This window comes from Nerophis lumbriciformis, linkage group LG11 (genome assembly GCF_033978685.3).
Source record: "Nerophis lumbriciformis linkage group LG11, RoL_Nlum_v2.1, whole genome shotgun sequence".
NCBI classification, from domain to species: Eukaryota; Metazoa; Chordata; class Actinopteri; order Syngnathiformes; family Syngnathidae; genus Nerophis; species Nerophis lumbriciformis.
The window spans coordinates 30085828-30103444 of record NC_084558.2 but is presented as its reverse complement, the minus strand read 5'-3'; the positions used below and the strand labels follow the sequence as shown (position 1 = coordinate 30103444).

The following is a 17617-nucleotide window of genomic DNA, read 5'->3' as shown; positions in this document are numbered from 1 at the left end:
TGACACCTCTGGGTCAGCCAGTCTTGTAGTTTGATTGACCCACAAAAACTTCATTGTGAAATTTGTGCTGCTGTTTTTTTATTTGATTAATAAATGTGATGAATGCAGGATGGAAATACTGCAATATTTTCAATAAAGTCATGGTTGACTTATCCTTTATTTATCCTCATTGCTTCTTTTAGAGCCACAAAAAGCTGAACTTTGCTCCAACAATAAATATTCACCTGATAATATACAGAAATATACAGTATTTCACTATTTACATCAGCAACAACCAATACTAATCATGTACATGCAAGCACGTCTCACACACACTATTTCCATGACTCTGTCATTAAACAATACAAAAATAAATCAGGTAACACAACCAACTCAGTGACCATCACACTTTAATTATTTCTCGCGAGTGTGTATTTGTCCCCCTCTTGTGGTCACAGTAAAAAAAACAAGGAGACCATTCAAATAATTTTTTTTGCCTCAGCCAACATATTTCTTATTGCATCCTTCATTGTAGTGCACTCATAATTTGTATTTCATATGCAAATTATTAAGTCTCTTGTCATTTCATTCCTCATTTGTATGGATAATGTAGTTTGACCAAGTTAACAAGCGCATTTATTTCATGATGCGTCCTAATTGTGTATTTAAATGACCGTTTATTCAAAGATGATTGGTTGGGTAGTTATAACAAATGATTCATACAATGGAGGAGAATGTTAGCATGTTAGCGACAAAGACGGAAGATAAAGACACCGTTGGTTGCCGAGTTGATTTGCAATCATTTCATCTTCGCCATCATCACTACATCAACCACAACAAACATCTACCTGAATTTTGACATTTGCTGCATCATGGCATCAATAAATAATCAAGCTACAAATCAACAAATAATGATTGTAAGGTTCATCTGTGATCAGCACTATTTACATAAGCACACACACACTCGGTCATTAACGTGGTGACAAGCAGGGGGCTAGGACAAAATGTAAACACAAGTCAAACCACCAGCTCTGGACACTTGGTGCCAGCAGAGAAGAGCCAAGACAACGCTAATGCTAATACTATTGCTAACATCTACACACACGTAACACTAACAAACACAATAAACGCCGTCATACACACCACTGGTTAATATTCACTGTCTCTGCTCCTCTCTGCCTGTAACCATGGAGACTATCACTCATCATTCCTATTTGGGGCCGTGTCATGCTAGGAGCGGGACAACAAAGCAGGCGGTCCGAGTCAAGCAGCCACACCCCCCCACACAGATCCAAAAACCAAACAGTCTTTGTGAACACGTCCTGTGGCGCAGCAAACAAAGCTCCATTGGACTCTAGAAGGTTTTTTCTTGAAAAAGGAAAAGAGAGCAAAGCAGCGGGTTGGTCAGTTAGTCTGCGAGTTAGTGAGCTAGTTAGTTAACATAGAGAGCTGACAAGGCAGAAGGAAGCAGGCAAGAGAATGTTCTAGAAGTGAAGGTCAGCGTTCTGGAGGACAGACAGTAGACAAGACAATAGTCACCATGTTTACCTGCACCTCCTTTGGCTTTATAGGCGCCATCTCCAAATGGGTCGTTTGTTGGGGGGGAAGACGCCCCCCAAGCGTCATCGGAACCTTCACAGGGAGGAGGATGTGTCAGACCACAATGACTATGTTTGCACCCCAGGCCAAAGTGGCCCAAATCTGAATTTTTTGAGATCCGATTTTTTTCTAGCTGACTGTTTACTCTGCAAGTAAAATGTGATTTTTATCAGACTCTAGTGTAAACGTGCACAGGCCCCAATGTGGCCTTGACGTCACTTGCATGTGCGCTTCCATAAAGTGAAAACAAAGGAAATCGCTACTACAAAACCCAAAACCAGTGAAGTTGGCACATTGTGTAAATTGTAAATAAAAACAGAATACAATGATTTGCAAATCCTTTTCAACTTATATTCAATTGAATAGACTGCAAAGACCAGATACTTAACGGTCGAACTGGTAAACTTTGTATTCTTTGCAAATATTCGCTGATTTAGAATTTGATGCCTGCAACATGTTACACAAAAGCTGGCACAAGTGGCAAAAAAGACTGAGAAAGTTGAGGAATGCTCATCAAACACTTTTTTGAAACATCCCACAAGTGAACAGGCTAATTGGGAACAGGTGGGTGCCATGATTGGGTATAAAAGCAGCTTCGTATGAAATGCTCAGTCATTCACAAAAAAGGATGGGGCGAGGGTCACCACTTTGTGAACAAATGCGTGAGCAAATTGTCCAACAGTTTAAGAACATTTCGCAACGATCAAGGGTGATGGGTCAAATGCAGAGAATAATTTTGCCACACCTAGTGTGTGTGTGACAATCATTGGTACTTTAACTTTAACTTTAACTTTAACGAGCTATTGCAAGGAATTTAGGGATTTCCCCATCTACGGTCCGTAATATCATCAAAAGGTTCAGAGAATCTGGAGAAATCACTGCACGTAAGCGATGATATTACGGACCTTCGATCCCTCAGGCGGTACTGCATCAAAAACCGACATCAGTGTGTAAAGGATATCACCACATGGGCTAAGGAACACTTCAGAAAACCACTGTCAGTAACTACAGTTCGTCGCTACATCTGTAAGTGCAAATTAAACCTCTACTATGAAAAGCGAAAACCATTTATCAACAACACCCAGAAACGCCGCCAGCCTCGCTGGGCCTGAGCTCATCTAAGATGGACTGATGCAAAGTGTAAAAGTGTTCTGTGGTCTGACGAGTCCACATGTCAAATTGTTTTTGGGAACTGTGGACGTCGGGTCCTCCGGACCAAAGAGGAAAAGAACCATTCGGACTGTTATAGGGGCAAAGTTCAAAAGCCAGCATCTGTGATGGTATGGGGGTGTATTAGTGCCCAAGACATGGGTAACTTACACATATGTAAAGGCACCATTAATGCTGAAAGGTACATACAGGTTTTGGAGCAACATATGTTGCCATGTAAGCAACGCCTTTTCTATGGACGCCCCTGCTTATTTCAGCAAGACAATGCCAAGCCACATTCTGCACGTGTTACAATAGCGTGGCTTCGAAGTAAAAGAGTGCGGGTACTAGACTGGCCTGCCTGTAGTCCAGACCTGTCTCTCATAGAAAATGTGTGGCGCATTATGAAGCCTAAAATACCACAACGAAGACCCCGGACTGTTGAACAAGTTAAGCTGTACATCAAGCAAGAATGGGAAAGAATTCCACCTGAGAAGCTTCAAAAATTGGTCTCCTCAGTTCTTAAACGTTGACAGAGTGCTGTTAAAAGGAAAAAAGGAAAGGCGATGTAACAGTGGTAAAAATGCCCTTGTGGCAACTTTTTTGCAATGTATTGCTGCCATTAAATTCTAAGTTAATGATTATTTGCAAAAAAAAATTAAGTTTCTCAGTTCGAACATTAAGTATCTTGTCTTTGCAGTCTATTCAATTGAATATAAGTTGAAAAGGATTTGCAAATCATTGTATTCTGTTTTTATTTACGATTCACACAACGTGCCAACTTCACTGGTTTTGTTTTGGACTAATAAATAAAATAAAAGTCGCAACACCTTAAAATTTAGTGTTTTTATGAGAAAGTAAATGTAATTAATATAATGTATGAATGGATGAATATAGTGTAATATATTTGGGAGGGTTGTAATCTTTTTATGGCTGTTAAGTAGAGGAAACACGGACATCAGTGTGGATCTATGTGAGCTGTATTTTTCCACTCACATGTAAGCAAATGCGCCACAGCGTCAAATTCCGTCTTTCAACAATCGCTATTTCTTCGGAATCAAAATATATATAAATATATTACATATAGCCTATTATCTGTGCAGTATTCACAAGTGATGCACCGGGAATTTGGTCGTCTTAAATAAAAACCGAATCCAGATGTGATGAAATAGCCATGGCATCTACGTGTGACATAGCTTGCCCAAAGCTGACGAAAAAATCAGAGTCAGGTCACATACAAGGTGGATTGCGTTTAGACTGCAGTCACATTTGAAAATATCAGATTCCAATCGGATTCAGGACTAACTTCTGATGTGGCCTGAATCTGATGCCAAAAGATCAGATTTGAAGCACTTTGGAGCGTTTAGACTGGCACAAAAAAAATCAGAACTGTGTTACTTGAGGGCAAAAAAAAATCAGACTTGGTGTGCAGTGTAAACGAGGCCAAAGACTAGAGAACATTCTGGAACACAATCAACTTCCTTACCTGCGCCCCCCCATGGGTCATTGTCTGCTTTGGTAGCACCGTCCCCAAACGGATCGCCACCATCAACGGGTGCAGTCCCCCAAGGATCCGAACCAGGGGTGGGTGCAGAGCATGGGGGGGCACCCCACATGTCTCCCCCGTCTTGGGGCGAGCTCAATGGAGGGACAATGAAGGGGTCTGACGATGCGTCAGACTGGACTGCAAAGGGGTACTCTTTAGCGGAGGCAGAAAAAGGCTCGTCCTTGCAGGGGGGCTTCTCTTCAGCATCTGCACACGTTGCTGACAAAACATCTTCTTTTGAGGGGGATTTTTCTTTAGGTGTGCTAAAAGGGTCGCCATCTTCAGGGGCGCTGAAAGGGTCAGCTTTGGGGTCGTCGTTTTCCTGGGTGTTAAACTGGTCATCTTTTGGGGTACTAAATGAGTCGTCTTTCAGGGCACTAAACTTGTCGCCGTTTTTAAGGGCACTGAATGGGTCGTCTTTAGGGGCATTAAACGGGTCGTCTTTAGGGGAATCAAATGGGTCATCTTTGGGGGCGTTGAACGGGTCATCTCCAGGGGATTTGAGTGGATCATCTTTGGGAGCATTAAACGGGTCGTCTTTAGGGGTGCTGAAGGGGTCATCTTTGGGGGAGCCGAAGGGTTCGTCTTTAGGGGCGTTGAAGGGGTCGTCTTTGGGGGCGTTGAAGGGGTCGTCTTTGGGGGCGTTGAAGGGGTCGTCTTTGGGGGCGTTGAAGGGGTCGTCTTTGGGGGCGTTGAAGGGGTCGTCTTTGGAGGCGTTGAAGGGGTCGTCTTTGGAGGCGTTGAAGGGGTCGTCTTTAGGGGAGTTAAAGGGGTCGTCTTTAGGGGCGTTGAAGGGGTCGTCTTTGGGGGCGTTGAAGGGGTCGTCTTTGGGGGTGTTGAAGGGGTCGTCTTTGGGGGCGTTGAATGGGTCGTCTTTGGGGGCATTGAATGGGTCGTCTTTGGGAGCGTTGAATGGGTCGTCCTTGGGGGCGTTGAATGGGTCGTCTTTGGGGGCGTTGAATAGGTCGTCTTTGGGGGTGTTGAATGGGTCGTCTTTAGAGGCGTTGAATGGGTCGTCTTTGGGGGCGTTGAATGGGTCGTCTTTACGGGCGTTGAATGGGTCGTCTTTAGGGGCGTTGAATGGGTCGTCTTTAGGGGCGTTGAATGGGTCGTCTTTAGAGGCGTTGAATGGGTCTTCTTTGTGGGCGTTGAATGGGCCGTCTTTGGGGGCAATAAATGGGTCGCTGTTAGATGAACTGAATGGATGCGTTTCATTTTCGGGAGTAGTCGATATATCCTCTTTGTCATTTGGTGACATTGTTTTTGCCGTGGAGTCATTTTGGGCCACAAATGGATCGCCTCTTTCGGGTGAAGCAGTAAATGGGTCTGGCTTGTCCTGAGGAGCGTCTCCGTTCTTTAATGAAAAGTCAAAAGAATTCTTATCAGTTTTAGCAGAACCAGCTTCGGATGCGTCGGGTCTGGAAGCTGCGCCCCAAGGATCAGTGGCCTCCTTTGACGCCCCCCAGGGCTCTGTTTTGACCTCCTCCTCCTTCTTCTTGTTTCCCCCCCAGGCGTCTTGGACATCACCTTCTCCTTTTCCTGCATCCTCCCACTTGAGCTCATCTTCGGACAATTTTGCCTGGAGAAGTGAAGCACACACGAAACATTTACTTCTTGTTGACTTCTACCCACAAGTACATTGCACCACAGCTCACCCTCCTCTCAGTCTCTTTCTTTTGCACTTCCTGCTTGATGCGTTCCTCCTTGCGGGCGGCGAAGGAAGCAGTCAGGTCGGCCACTGAGGGAATGTTGTCTAGGGATGGAAGACCCGAGGATCCGGCAACGTAACACGGCTTGTAGTTAGGATCCATGACGCTGTCTGACGATGAGGCTGTCACGTCAATGTTAGTTAGTCAATCCGTCAGACAGGAACAGTCGGGCCAAGATATTAATCTTGTGTTACTTTTAACTAAAGTCTTACCTGCAGCACCTTTAGATGTCTTCTCTCTGGTCTTGACAGCAAAGTCTCGTTCTTCTTTTAGTTTCTCATCATCCTCCATGAGAACAAGAACCACCTTGGCCTTCTCTCTCACATTTGAACCCTGACACGCACGCACACATGCACACACACACACAGGCAATTAGTACAAATAGCAACTGAAAGCTAGCTATGCTGCTATGTGCAAAAGTAGGGCTGGGCGATATGGCCTTTTATTAATATCTCGATATTTTTAGGCCATGTCACAATACACGATATATATTGTCCCCCGCGACCCCAAAGGGAATAAGCGGTAGAAAATGGATGGATGGATGGATATCTCGATATTTTGCCTATGCCTTGAATTAACACTTGATGTATATAATCACACCAGTATGAGGATTCTCTATGTCTACATTAAAACATTATTGCATTAATATATGCTAATTTTTAACTTTCATGCAGAGAGGGAACTCACAACTAAGTCAATTTACCAAAACAGTATTTATTAAACAGTTACTAAGTAGTGGCACAAACGTTCATGTAATTTCAAAACAGAAAGTGCAGAAAGTACAAGCTATTAGTGCACTTTTGTGCATGATGTCACAAAGATGACTTTTTGTACAGAACGCCACTACAATATTTTAAAACAAATAAAGTGCACTTTTGTGCATGATGTTACACAAGATATTTCAAAAACTGTAAAATAAAAATTAACTGCATTAAAGGAAATCAAATAGTGTATGTCCTTTGCTATGTGGTAGGTTACTGCGGACGTTATCTCCTTCTGTTGTAGACTATTTTTTTCATACGGTGTTGATCTGGAAATGGAAGATGCCAGGCTCAATTGGATGAGTGCTGGTTGCTGGGACCTTTTGTTGGGTGTGGCACCGGCCGGAGATGTTGACATGTGGAGTTTTAAGCACTCTTCATTCTCCTAGCGGGTGACAAATTAGTAGTGCTGCTACTTTTTGTAGCAACGCTTTTGCCGCATACTTTACATATTATGATTGTCTGTTCAACATCTTCCCGCTTGAAGCCAAACCACCGCCAGACGATTGACCCCATGCTGTTTTTCTTGGGAATTCATTCTTCTTCATCCATTTGTTACCAGATTCACACATTCTCTCTCTCGTATTACCACTCGCGCTGCTCCGCTTGCACCACCTGCCACAGCTAACGTTACCCATGCCGCTAACCTCTCTGCTCGGCAAGGGCGTATGACGTTGCATGCGTGACAGTATGTGACGTATGTAACAAGGTGCGCTTGTTTTATGTCTCTGTGAGAAGAAGCGACAAGACAGAGTGAGAAAAGCCTGTAGTGTAATGACCGCAGCTAAAAGCAACTGTGTGGGAACGTATACTCGAATACTCACGAAATTGTCATTTTCTACATCGCACAGAGACAAACCCGCGATACATCGAGTATATTTGATATATCACCCAGCCTTATGTAAAAGTTAAAAATTTAATGGAGTCAACACGTCATTATGGTTACTGTGGAACCCACAAAGCCCCATCCATAAAAAGGAAGTTGCATCTACCTGATCTTTGCCATCTTTCTCCACAAAGCGATACTCTGTGAGGGCTTTGACGATGTAGACGTTGTCCTTCATTTTCAGGAGCACGCGGTCGTCTCCAGTCTTCAGCAAGTACTCCAGCAGGGTCAGCGACTGGAATTGACAAAGTAGAGAAAGTGCTAGAAAACATCAATGTTGTGACAATTAGCCTCAGTGTTACCTTGTGGATGTGCCTCCAGTTCCTGTCATCCTTTAAACGTTTCCACAGCATGGTCATGATCTCATTGCAGGCCACCACGTTGTAGGTCAGGTCGGAGATGTCGGCCATCTGCGAGCTGGAGGGCCCCCAGGGGTCATTGGAGGTGGCTTCTCGAACCTGCAACGGAATATTAACTGTATCACATAAAACAACGTTTTCTGCTGAGGAAATATACCAGAGGCTGTTCTACCTTAACCTCGGCCTCAGAATAGTTCTGGACCAGGTTCTTCAGTTGTCTGCGAAGCATTGAGGATGTCATGATGTCTGCTGATGGAGAACCAGGAGTCCACAGTCTGAGTAAGCGGTGTTACCACACATACACTATTAGTATATGTACAGCAAGTACAGTATGTAGGCATGTGTGGTGTAGCCACAACACATACCTAAATCTATGAGGCACGCGTGAGAGCAGCTAATGGCTCATTGCGCTGCTCTGCCCTCTTCCTGAAGGCTGCAAGGAGTCAACACAAACAGTAGAATCAGTGACAGTGGCTTGGAAATATTCTAGAACATTCCAGTAAACCTTGGTTGTACAAACCCCGTTTCCATATGAGTTGGGAAATTGTGTTAGATGTAAATATAAACGGAATACAATGATTTGCAATTCATTTTCAACCCATATTCAGTTGAATATGCTACAAAGACAACATATTTGATGTTCAAACTGATAAACTTTTTTTTGCTTGCAAATAATCATTAACTTTAGAATTTGATGCCAGCAACACGGAACATCCCACAGGTGAACAGGCAAATTGGGAACAGGTGGGTGCCATGATTGGGTATAAAAGTAGATTCCATGAAATGCTCAGTCATTCACAAACAAGGATGGGGCGAGGGTCACCACTTTGTCAACAATTGCGTGAGCAAATTGTTGAACAGTTTAAGAAAAACCTTTCTCAACCAGTTATTGCAAGGAATTTAGGGATTTCACCATCTACGGTCCGTAATATCATCAAAGGGTTCAGAGAATCTGGAAAAATCACTGCACGTAAGCAGCTAAGCCCGTGACCTTCGATCCCTCAGGTTGTACTGCATCAACAAGCGACATCAGTGTGTAAAGGATATCACCACATGGGCTCAGGAACACTTCAAAAACCCACTGTCGGTAACTACAGTTGGTCGCTACATCTGTAAGTGCAAGTTAAAACTCTCCTATGCAAGGCGAAAACCGTTTATCAACAACACCCAGAAACGCCGCCGGCTTTGTTGGGCCTGAGCTCATCTAAGATGGACTGATACAAAGTGGAAAAGTGTTCTGTGGTCTGACGAGTCCACATTTCAAAATGTTTTTGGAAACTGTGGACGTCGTGTTCTCCGGACCAAAGAGGAAAAGAACCATTCGGATTGTTATAGGCGCAAAGTTGAAAATCCAGCATCTGTGATGGTATGGGGGTGTATTAGTGCCCAAGACATGGGTAACTTACACATCTGTGAAGGCGCCATTAATGCTGAAAGGTACATACAGGTTTTGGAGCAACATATGTTGCCATCCAAGCAACGTTACCATGGACGCCCCTGCTTATTTCAGCAAGACAATGCCAAGCCATGTGTTACATCAACGTGGCTTCATAGTAAAAGAGTGCGGGTACTAGACTGGCCTGCCTGTAGTCCAGACCTGTCTCCCATTGAAAATGTGTGGCGCATTATGAAGCCTAAAATACCACAACGGAGACCCCCGGACTGTTGAACAACTTAAGCTGTACATCAAGCAAGAATGGGAAGGAATTCCACCTGAGAAGCTTAAAAAATGTGTCTCCTCAGTTCCCAAACGTTTACTGAGTGTTGTTCAAAGGAAAGGCCATGTAACACAGTGGTGAACATGTCCTTTCCCAACTACTTTGGCACGTGTTGCAGCCATGAAATTCTAAGTTAATTATTATTTGCAAAAAAAAATAAAGTTTATGAAATTGAACATCAAATATCTTGTCTTTGTAGTGCATTCAATTGAATATGGGTTAAAAAGGATTTGCAAATCATTGTATTCCGTTTATATTTACATCTAACACAATTTCCCAACTCATATGGAAACGGGGTTTGTATAATCGTAACTAGCTTCGGGTAGCCTCCGAGGCTAAGCTAACTGCTAGTCGAGTAAGCCACCACAGACTAAATAATTTCCAAGGTGAGAAAGACATTAATATAGGACTTAATTTATCACAAAGAACAAAACTAGCATGTTTGTCGCCGTCTTTCAGAACCTCGGAGAGCGGTAGAGAGGAGCCAACATGGCGGCGCAGAAGCTTCGCTGTCAACCCGCGACATTCGTCGTAACATGCTCCATTTGGGACACGAGACGACAGCTAGATTACAATAAACGTCGTCCAGTAAATGTTTACAAGTCGTGCTCATCTGGTGCGTTTGAAATGTGACGACAGCGTGCACAATATAAGCAAAATGATGCTACTAACCCTGAAAACAGGCAGAGATCTTCGAGGTGACGACACGACACGAAAGCTTCCGTTTCCGGTTCTTGGTGAGATCACGCCCCCACTTACTGCAGCGTCATTTACTACACTATGATTTTTTTATATACGATTTATTCAGGATTTAAAATTTTTAGTATACATTGAAATGTTGGCAATGTAAATGCCAACAAAACACCACACAAAACAGGGGGAGAGAGACAAACAACAACAAGACACATTTCTTTGTTTTGTTTGTTTGTTTGTCTAGTCCAGCTACTCAGGCAGATCATATAGTTGATGTAGATGCCCATATCGTCTGTACACATTTACTTTACAAAAAAGAAGTGTAGGATACTTCTTTTGTTGCCTTATTTGTATTTGACTTTATTAAATGGATTTATATTATCATTTGGTGCAGCCGGGCCGGAGGGGATAGAAAGAGAAAAAAAGGAAGACAGAGAGGGAAATTGTGGGGACAAGAGAGGGATAAGACAGAGAGACAACAACAGCAAACACAACAATAACAATAACAAAACCAACAACAACAACAACAGCAACAATAATAGAACAACATCAGCAAATATCCATCCATCCATTTTTTACCGCTTATTCCCTTTGGGGTCGCGGGGACGCTGCAGCCTATCTCAGCTACAATCGGGCGGAAGGCAGGGTACACCCTGGACAAGTCGCCACCTCATCAGCAAATATGATATGTACAAATAAGATGGTAAAAGTGATAGCAAAGAAGCAGTTAGTGAAATAAATAATAATACAGATATGACAATGAACATTATTACACTTCAAATGGAACAATACAAATACCAATAGAAATAGCACTATTGATAATGAATAATACCAATAATTTACCTCTATTATCAACAATGCAATTGTTCAAATGCAACAATACATATATGTAATGATAACTTGAAATACAAAATAAAGCAGATAAATGGAGGAGAAGAAAGAGAAGCAAACTATATTAACCTTGTAGATTGTTATAGTAACAATAAGTTAAGCTTTGTCAGTGTGCCATGTGTTACCCAGTTTCCCGTAGGGCAACCACGTTAATATGTATATGTACATGCAGTGTGTGTATGTTTGTACAGTGAATGTATATGTACAGTATGTGTATATGTATGTTTGTACAGTGAATGTATATGTACAGTATGTGTATATGTATATTTGTACAGTGAATGTGCGTGTGAATGTACGGACTTTGAGCGTGTAGGTATGTACTGTATTTGTGTATGTATGTGGGAGCGTAGTTACCTATGTGTGCGCGTATGTATGTATACATGTATGAATAACTGTGTGTATGTGAGTATATATGTGTATTTGTATGTACAATATATTTGACTCCCAGTATGTGCGGGAGCCAGAGTACGGCCCCAGCCACCTAGAGAGCCCAACCCAAAACAGCAGGTGTGACGCCCAGGTAACAAGGGACCACCGGCCCCACGCAGCCAAGCCGGCCAACGACAGGAACCCCAAAGCCTGGCCCACCGTTCCGCCCGGAAGAGCCAGCAGCAGGCCGTAGACAGATGCGCCCGGCAGAGGACAAGGCACGGGAGAAGCAGGAGACAGCCAGCCAACAAGCCTGCGAGAGACCACACCCCACACGGGCAGAAAGGCGGGACGCCCCGCCCAAGTGGCCCAGAGACTCCCTGCAAACGGACGGGAAGACTGTCCCCGCCCCACCAGCAAGCAGGCCCCCACAAGCCCACCCCCCAGCTCCCGGAGAGCACGGCACGGCCCGCCCCAGGCCTTCCCACCCAAGTCAGCCGCCACAGGACCGCCCAGCACGGGGCTCTGGGAACCACCCACCCCACCTGCAGGGACCCCAACGATGGAGATGGAACAATCAGCAACTGCCCTGTCGGAAAAAAAAAAAATTCAATAATAATAATAAAATATATATAAATAAAAAAATAAAAAATAATGATACATTTTTTTAATACAGATAAAAAAAATAAAAAAATAAAAATATATATATATATGTTAGAGATGCGCGGTTTGCGGGCACAACCGCGGAGTCCGCGGATTATCCGCGAATCGGGCGGATGAAATTTAAAAAAATTAGATTTTATCAGCGGGTCAGGTCGGGTCGGGTCGGGCGATTGAAATAAAAAAAAATTAGATTTTAAATAGATTCAGGCGGGTGGCAGTTAAACCAATTCGGAAATATATATACATAGTTAAATGTTGTTACCCACATACGAAAAACGAGCAGGCACCTGCAGCATATGCCACAACAGAAGAAAAAAAAAAAAGAGATGGACACTTTTACGGAGCGGAGAAGGCCCCCGACGCCTCGCCGGGGTCCGGGACCGAGGCCCCTTCCCCCGAGAGGGCCCCACCGGGAGCCGTAGCTGAGGCGATCCGCGAGAAGGGCCCGACGCACGTCCACGGTCACCACCACGCCCACCGCACCGACACCCCGCCTCGTCCGCCTTCGCCGCGGCCAGCGTCACGCGCAGCAGATAAGCAGTTTACCTGCCCGCCACCCCCGTGGCCGGGGGCTCGTAACAGGGGTCACTCCGCGCGCTCAGCCCGCGCAGCTTACCTGCCCGCCACCCCTGTTGCCGGGGGCGCGTAACAGGGGTCACTCCGCGCGCAGTGCGCTCACGAAAGGGGTGGGGCTCACCCTGGTTGATATAGACAGCAGCTAGGACGGTGGCCATGGAAGTTGGAACCCGCTAAGGAGTGTGTAACAACCCACCTGCCGAATCAACTAGCCCTGAAAATGGATGGCGCTGGAGCGTCGGGCCCATATACCCGGCCGTCGCCGGCAGCGAGACGCGCTTGGAGGTGCGCTCAGCGCGGCTCCCATATGATTGCGCACTGGTGTACGTCTGGGTCGTGACAGCGTGGCACGCGAATGCTGCATTGGATCAGTCTCTTTTCTTTAACAGGCAAAAGCTTTATAACCTCACTAATGCCTTGCATCGTCTATATTAGATATATAACAACGGGCGGGTGCGGGCGGATGCGGTTCTGATCAAATGTTAGATCGGGTGGATTGCGGATGGTTGACGACTTTCTGATGCGGTTGCGGATGAAATAATTGCCTATCCGCGCATCTCTAATATATGTATATATATATATATATATATATATATATATATATATATATATATATATATATACACACATATATATATATATATATATATATAAATAATTATTAAAAGAAGATCACAGACACGCTGACACACAACCAAACACTCCAACGCGCCGCCAACCACACCCAGCGCCACAGCTCCATAGAGCCGCAGACAGCGCCGAGGAACGCCACCGAGAGGCGAACAGTACGCAGCTGCCCCGGTTAGGGGAGGAAACGACCTGCAACTAATAAAAAAAATAAAAAAATGAAAAAATAAACAAACAAGAGGCCTGGTCGCTAACAGTGCCCAGCGCCACCAAACCCCGCAACCCATCCCGCACGTCCAGGGCCTCCCGCTCACAACCCACCAGGCATCCCATCCGGCAAAAGGCCATAAGGGCCCAGCCCCGGGCCCACAGCCGGCATGCCATGGCACCTCAGCAGATCTGGCACTGCGATCAGTAATGCACACTGGGGCAGCAACACATATATATGTACATATATACATACACACAGATTTTACCATATATATATATATACATATATATATATACAGACAGTTCCCGCTCCGCCCTCCAGGGGAAGGAGGAAGCCCAAGGAGACCCGAGGCCAGAGGGGCACGGGCCGGCCCCCGCCCAACCACCTACGAGAGGGACAGCCCCCCCACCCGACCCAAGGCGGCCGCCCGCAGCCCCACCCCCACCCCAAACCCCGCCTAGGCACCCCCAACCATCCCCGACCGCTAGACCACCAAGGATCAGCCCGCCAGGCCGGAACCAGGGAACACACCGCAGGCCCACACGACCCCGCAAGACACATTTCAATAAGATTAATATCAATAATTAGGATGGAAAAAAGAAAAAAATATATATATAAATACACACACACACACACACACACACACACACACACACACACACACACACACACACACACACACACACACACACACACACACACACTCACACACACACACACACACAAATAAAGTTAAGTACTATGAAAAAAAACAAAACAGAGGATACATACTAAAGTAGTAATATAATTAAATTAGTGTGCGCCACTACCATGCCTTGGAACGTATAACAACATGGCTGCCGAGTGGGACAGTGTGCACATTAAGCATTGTAGAAAGTTGTTGTTATGTACCTTTTTAATAATAGATTTTTTTTTTACCTTTTAGCATAAGTACACTCAGCTAATTGCAATCTGCTTCGAGCTGTGAAGCATACGTCTACTGCAAGTTCTCCAATGAGTTGTTGCATTGTTGTTAAAATGCTTGCATTAACTTGCATGTGTCAGTGGACTACAAATTTTGTGACCAAGATGGCGCCAGTATGTGCTTTGGCCTGCCGTCTCTCGCTGTCAGCTCTGTTCGTTTTTGTGTTTTTTGCGTCTATTTTCGTCTCTGTCAGCTCACTGCTTGTGTATGACCGCCAAACACTGTTGGATCTTTGCCCCTCTCCCACTGATATGATCAACTTCGACGTTGGTTTTTCGACGTCCCAGTCAGCTTTTTCACCTGGCCGAATTCCTGCCTTCCTTTCCCGCCCCCTGGCTCCTCTCCCCCGGCGGAAGCGTCTCCGGCGCCGCGGTAAACGTGGCGGCCAGCTGGTGAAAGTTAGGGCACTTCCCGTGGCTTCCCGAATGAGGAATGGTGCGGTATCCGGTCTCCTCCTGCACCCACGCTCGCTCGATCCCATCGGCTCCTGGCTGGTTCCTATCGTTGGTTTGGAGGAAGAGCCTTGCCGTCGTCGCTCCTGCTGTCCCCGCCCCCGGAGGCGCGGGGTGGATTCCCGCCACCTGCGGGCTGTGTGTCGGGCCCCACCCGGATTAATTGCGGCCTTGGACGTGCTGGCCCCCGCCAGGTTCGGTCTTGTGAACGCAAGATCTTTGACAAACAAAACGTTTATCCTGAAGGATTTCTTCACTTCCCGCGGACTGGACTTCCTCTGTGTGACGGAGACATGGCTGAGAGCCGGTGAGTCCGCCCCTCTTAATGAACTTCTGCCTCCGGAGTGTTCCTACTTTAATTCCCCACGGCCGTCCGGTCGAAAAGGAGGAGGATTAGCAGTCATTTTTAAAAATGACTTTAAATGCCGTCAGATCCGCCTACAATCCTCCTTTTCAAGCTTCCAACTGTGCATGTTTGAACTGGGTCTTTCTGATGTCGTCCTGTGTGCCGTCATCTATCGACCACCCAAGTACCACAAAGACTTTATAACTGACTTTTCTGAATTTCTGGCTGATATCCTGCCCAAATATGATCGTGTCCTTATTGTGGGTGATTTTAATATTCACACCTGCTGTCCAGACGAGCCGCTTTCCAGGAGCTTCCTGAATATAATCGACTCATTTAACTTACAGTACAGTCTGTGTGTGGTTCTACACATGAACGCGGGCATACACTCGATTTAGTGCTCTCGTATGGTTTGTGTGTTTTTAATTTGGACATTTGCGACGCTGTGTTCTCTGATCACATGCCGATCTTGTTTGATATTCCCACGCAGTGTCCAGTTAAATTGTGCGCTCCGCCCCAACGCTCTCGCATGTTTAATTCTTCGTCTCCTGCTCGGTTCTCCTCTATTTTTTCGACTCTTTGTGATGATAATTCTGCAGCCTCTGTATGTCTGAATACTGAAGAGTTGGTTTCTGGGTTCAACTCTATTTGTTTACAAACACTGGACACGATCGCGCCTTTCAAATGCCGCCGCTCTAAAGGCACGCCTCAGCCCTGGTTGAATGACGTCACTCGGGCTGCCAGGCGCGTATGTAGAAGAGCAGAGAGAAAATGGAAAAAAGACAGACTGCATGTGTCCTTTGCCATTTTTAAAGAAAGCCTGTTTTCCTTTCAGATGACTGTAAAAGCAGAAATGAATATATATCTATCTCAGATTATATCTTCTAACTGTAACAACCCCAGAGTTCTGTTTAAAACTATTAACACTGTCATTGATGCTCCCAAATCTGTTGGTTTTGATGCTTCTTGTGAATTCTGTGAAAATTGTCTCAATTTTTTCACTGACAAAATTGTGTCAACTAGAGCCAGTCTATCTCAGCCTTCATATGACCCTTCTGTTCCTCTGCATTTCTCTTCTGTTTTCCATCAGTTTGAGCCGGTGTCCTTTTCTTTTTTAAGTGACACAGTTAGTCATATGAAGCCCTCTGGTTCTCCTGCAGATGCCCTCCCACCTCGCCTGTTTAAGGAGGTACTTGCTACTATTGGATCAAGTGTCCTTAACATTATCAATAGTAGCCTCTCTTCTGGAATAGTTCCAGTAGAGTTTAAACATGCAGTGGTACGACCTCTACTTAAAAAACCCAGCCTCGACCCCTCTCTCCTCTCTAACCTCAGACCTATCTCTAATCTTCCATACATTTCCAAAATATTAGAGAAGGTTGTCTACAGTCAGTTGTTGCCCTTCTTAGAGGATAATGGTATCACTGAGCTGTTCCAGTCCGGTTTTAAAGCCCTCCACAGCACAGAGTCAGCGCTTCTAAAAGTTTTTAACGATATCCTCCTGTCCACTGATTCTGGTAAATATGTTGTCCTGGTGCTTTTAGATCTGTCTGCTGCGTTCAACACCGTCGACCACGCCACCTTAATCACTCGTCTTGAGAACTGTGTGGGCATTAAGGGCGCCGCCCTCAACTGGTTCCGGTCGTACCTAACCGACAGGAGTTTTTGTGTAAAAGTAGACAGTTTTATGTCATCCACAGCTCCTTTACCACATGGGGTCCCCCAGGGCTCAATCCTTGCCCCAATTTTATTTGCGCTTTACCTTCTCCCCCTTGGTTCTATTTTTAGGAAGTACAGTATTGCATTTCATTTTTACGCCGATGATTGCCAGATTTATTTTCCCATGGCACAAAATAACACGGTTCAACGTCTTATTGACTGCCTGCACGACATCAAAGTCTTCCTGAGCCTAAATGAAGATAAAACAGAAGTTATGTTGTTCCGTCCAAGTCGCTCTCCCTCCCCCAACGTTGACCTCGGCACTCTGACCCCGTATCTCAGCGACTGTGTCACAAACCTGGGGGTAAAGTTTGACTCAGATTTTAAATTCGAAAAACAAATCAGCAGCGTCGTTCAAAAAAGCTTTTATCAATTACGCCAAATAGCGAAAGTGAAACCG

At 45.1% G+C, this 17617-nt stretch overlaps 1 protein-coding gene across 3 annotated transcripts; it reads right to left on the bottom strand.

Annotated features, from left to right (window-relative positions):
• Nucleotides 1–126: 126 nt before the first annotated feature.
• On the bottom strand, nt 127–10459 carry LOC133610528 (uncharacterized). 3 transcript variants are annotated; one of them, XM_061966869.1, is made up of 10 exons: nt 10379–10459; nt 8354–8421; nt 8161–8263; nt 7932–8087; nt 7736–7864; nt 6195–6315; nt 5929–6104; nt 4214–5852; nt 1528–1611; nt 127–1347 (listed from the first exon to the last, which is right to left on the bottom strand). In XM_061966869.1, exons 3-10 carry the CDS (start codon nt 8227–8229, stop codon nt 1334–1336), a joined length of 2388 nt encoding a protein of 795 aa, XP_061822853.1. In that variant the 5' UTR covers nt 8230–8263; nt 8354–8421; nt 10379–10459; the 3' UTR covers nt 127–1333. The 3 variants fall into 3 exon arrangements, with proteins under 3 accessions (XP_061822853.1, XP_061822854.1, XP_061822852.1); XM_061966870.2 differs by having other exon boundaries at nt 8161–8237; nt 10379–10456; XM_061966868.1 differs by lacking the exon at nt 10379–10459 and adding an exon at nt 10169–10305.
• Between the last annotated feature and the right edge of the window lie 7158 nt (nt 10460–17617).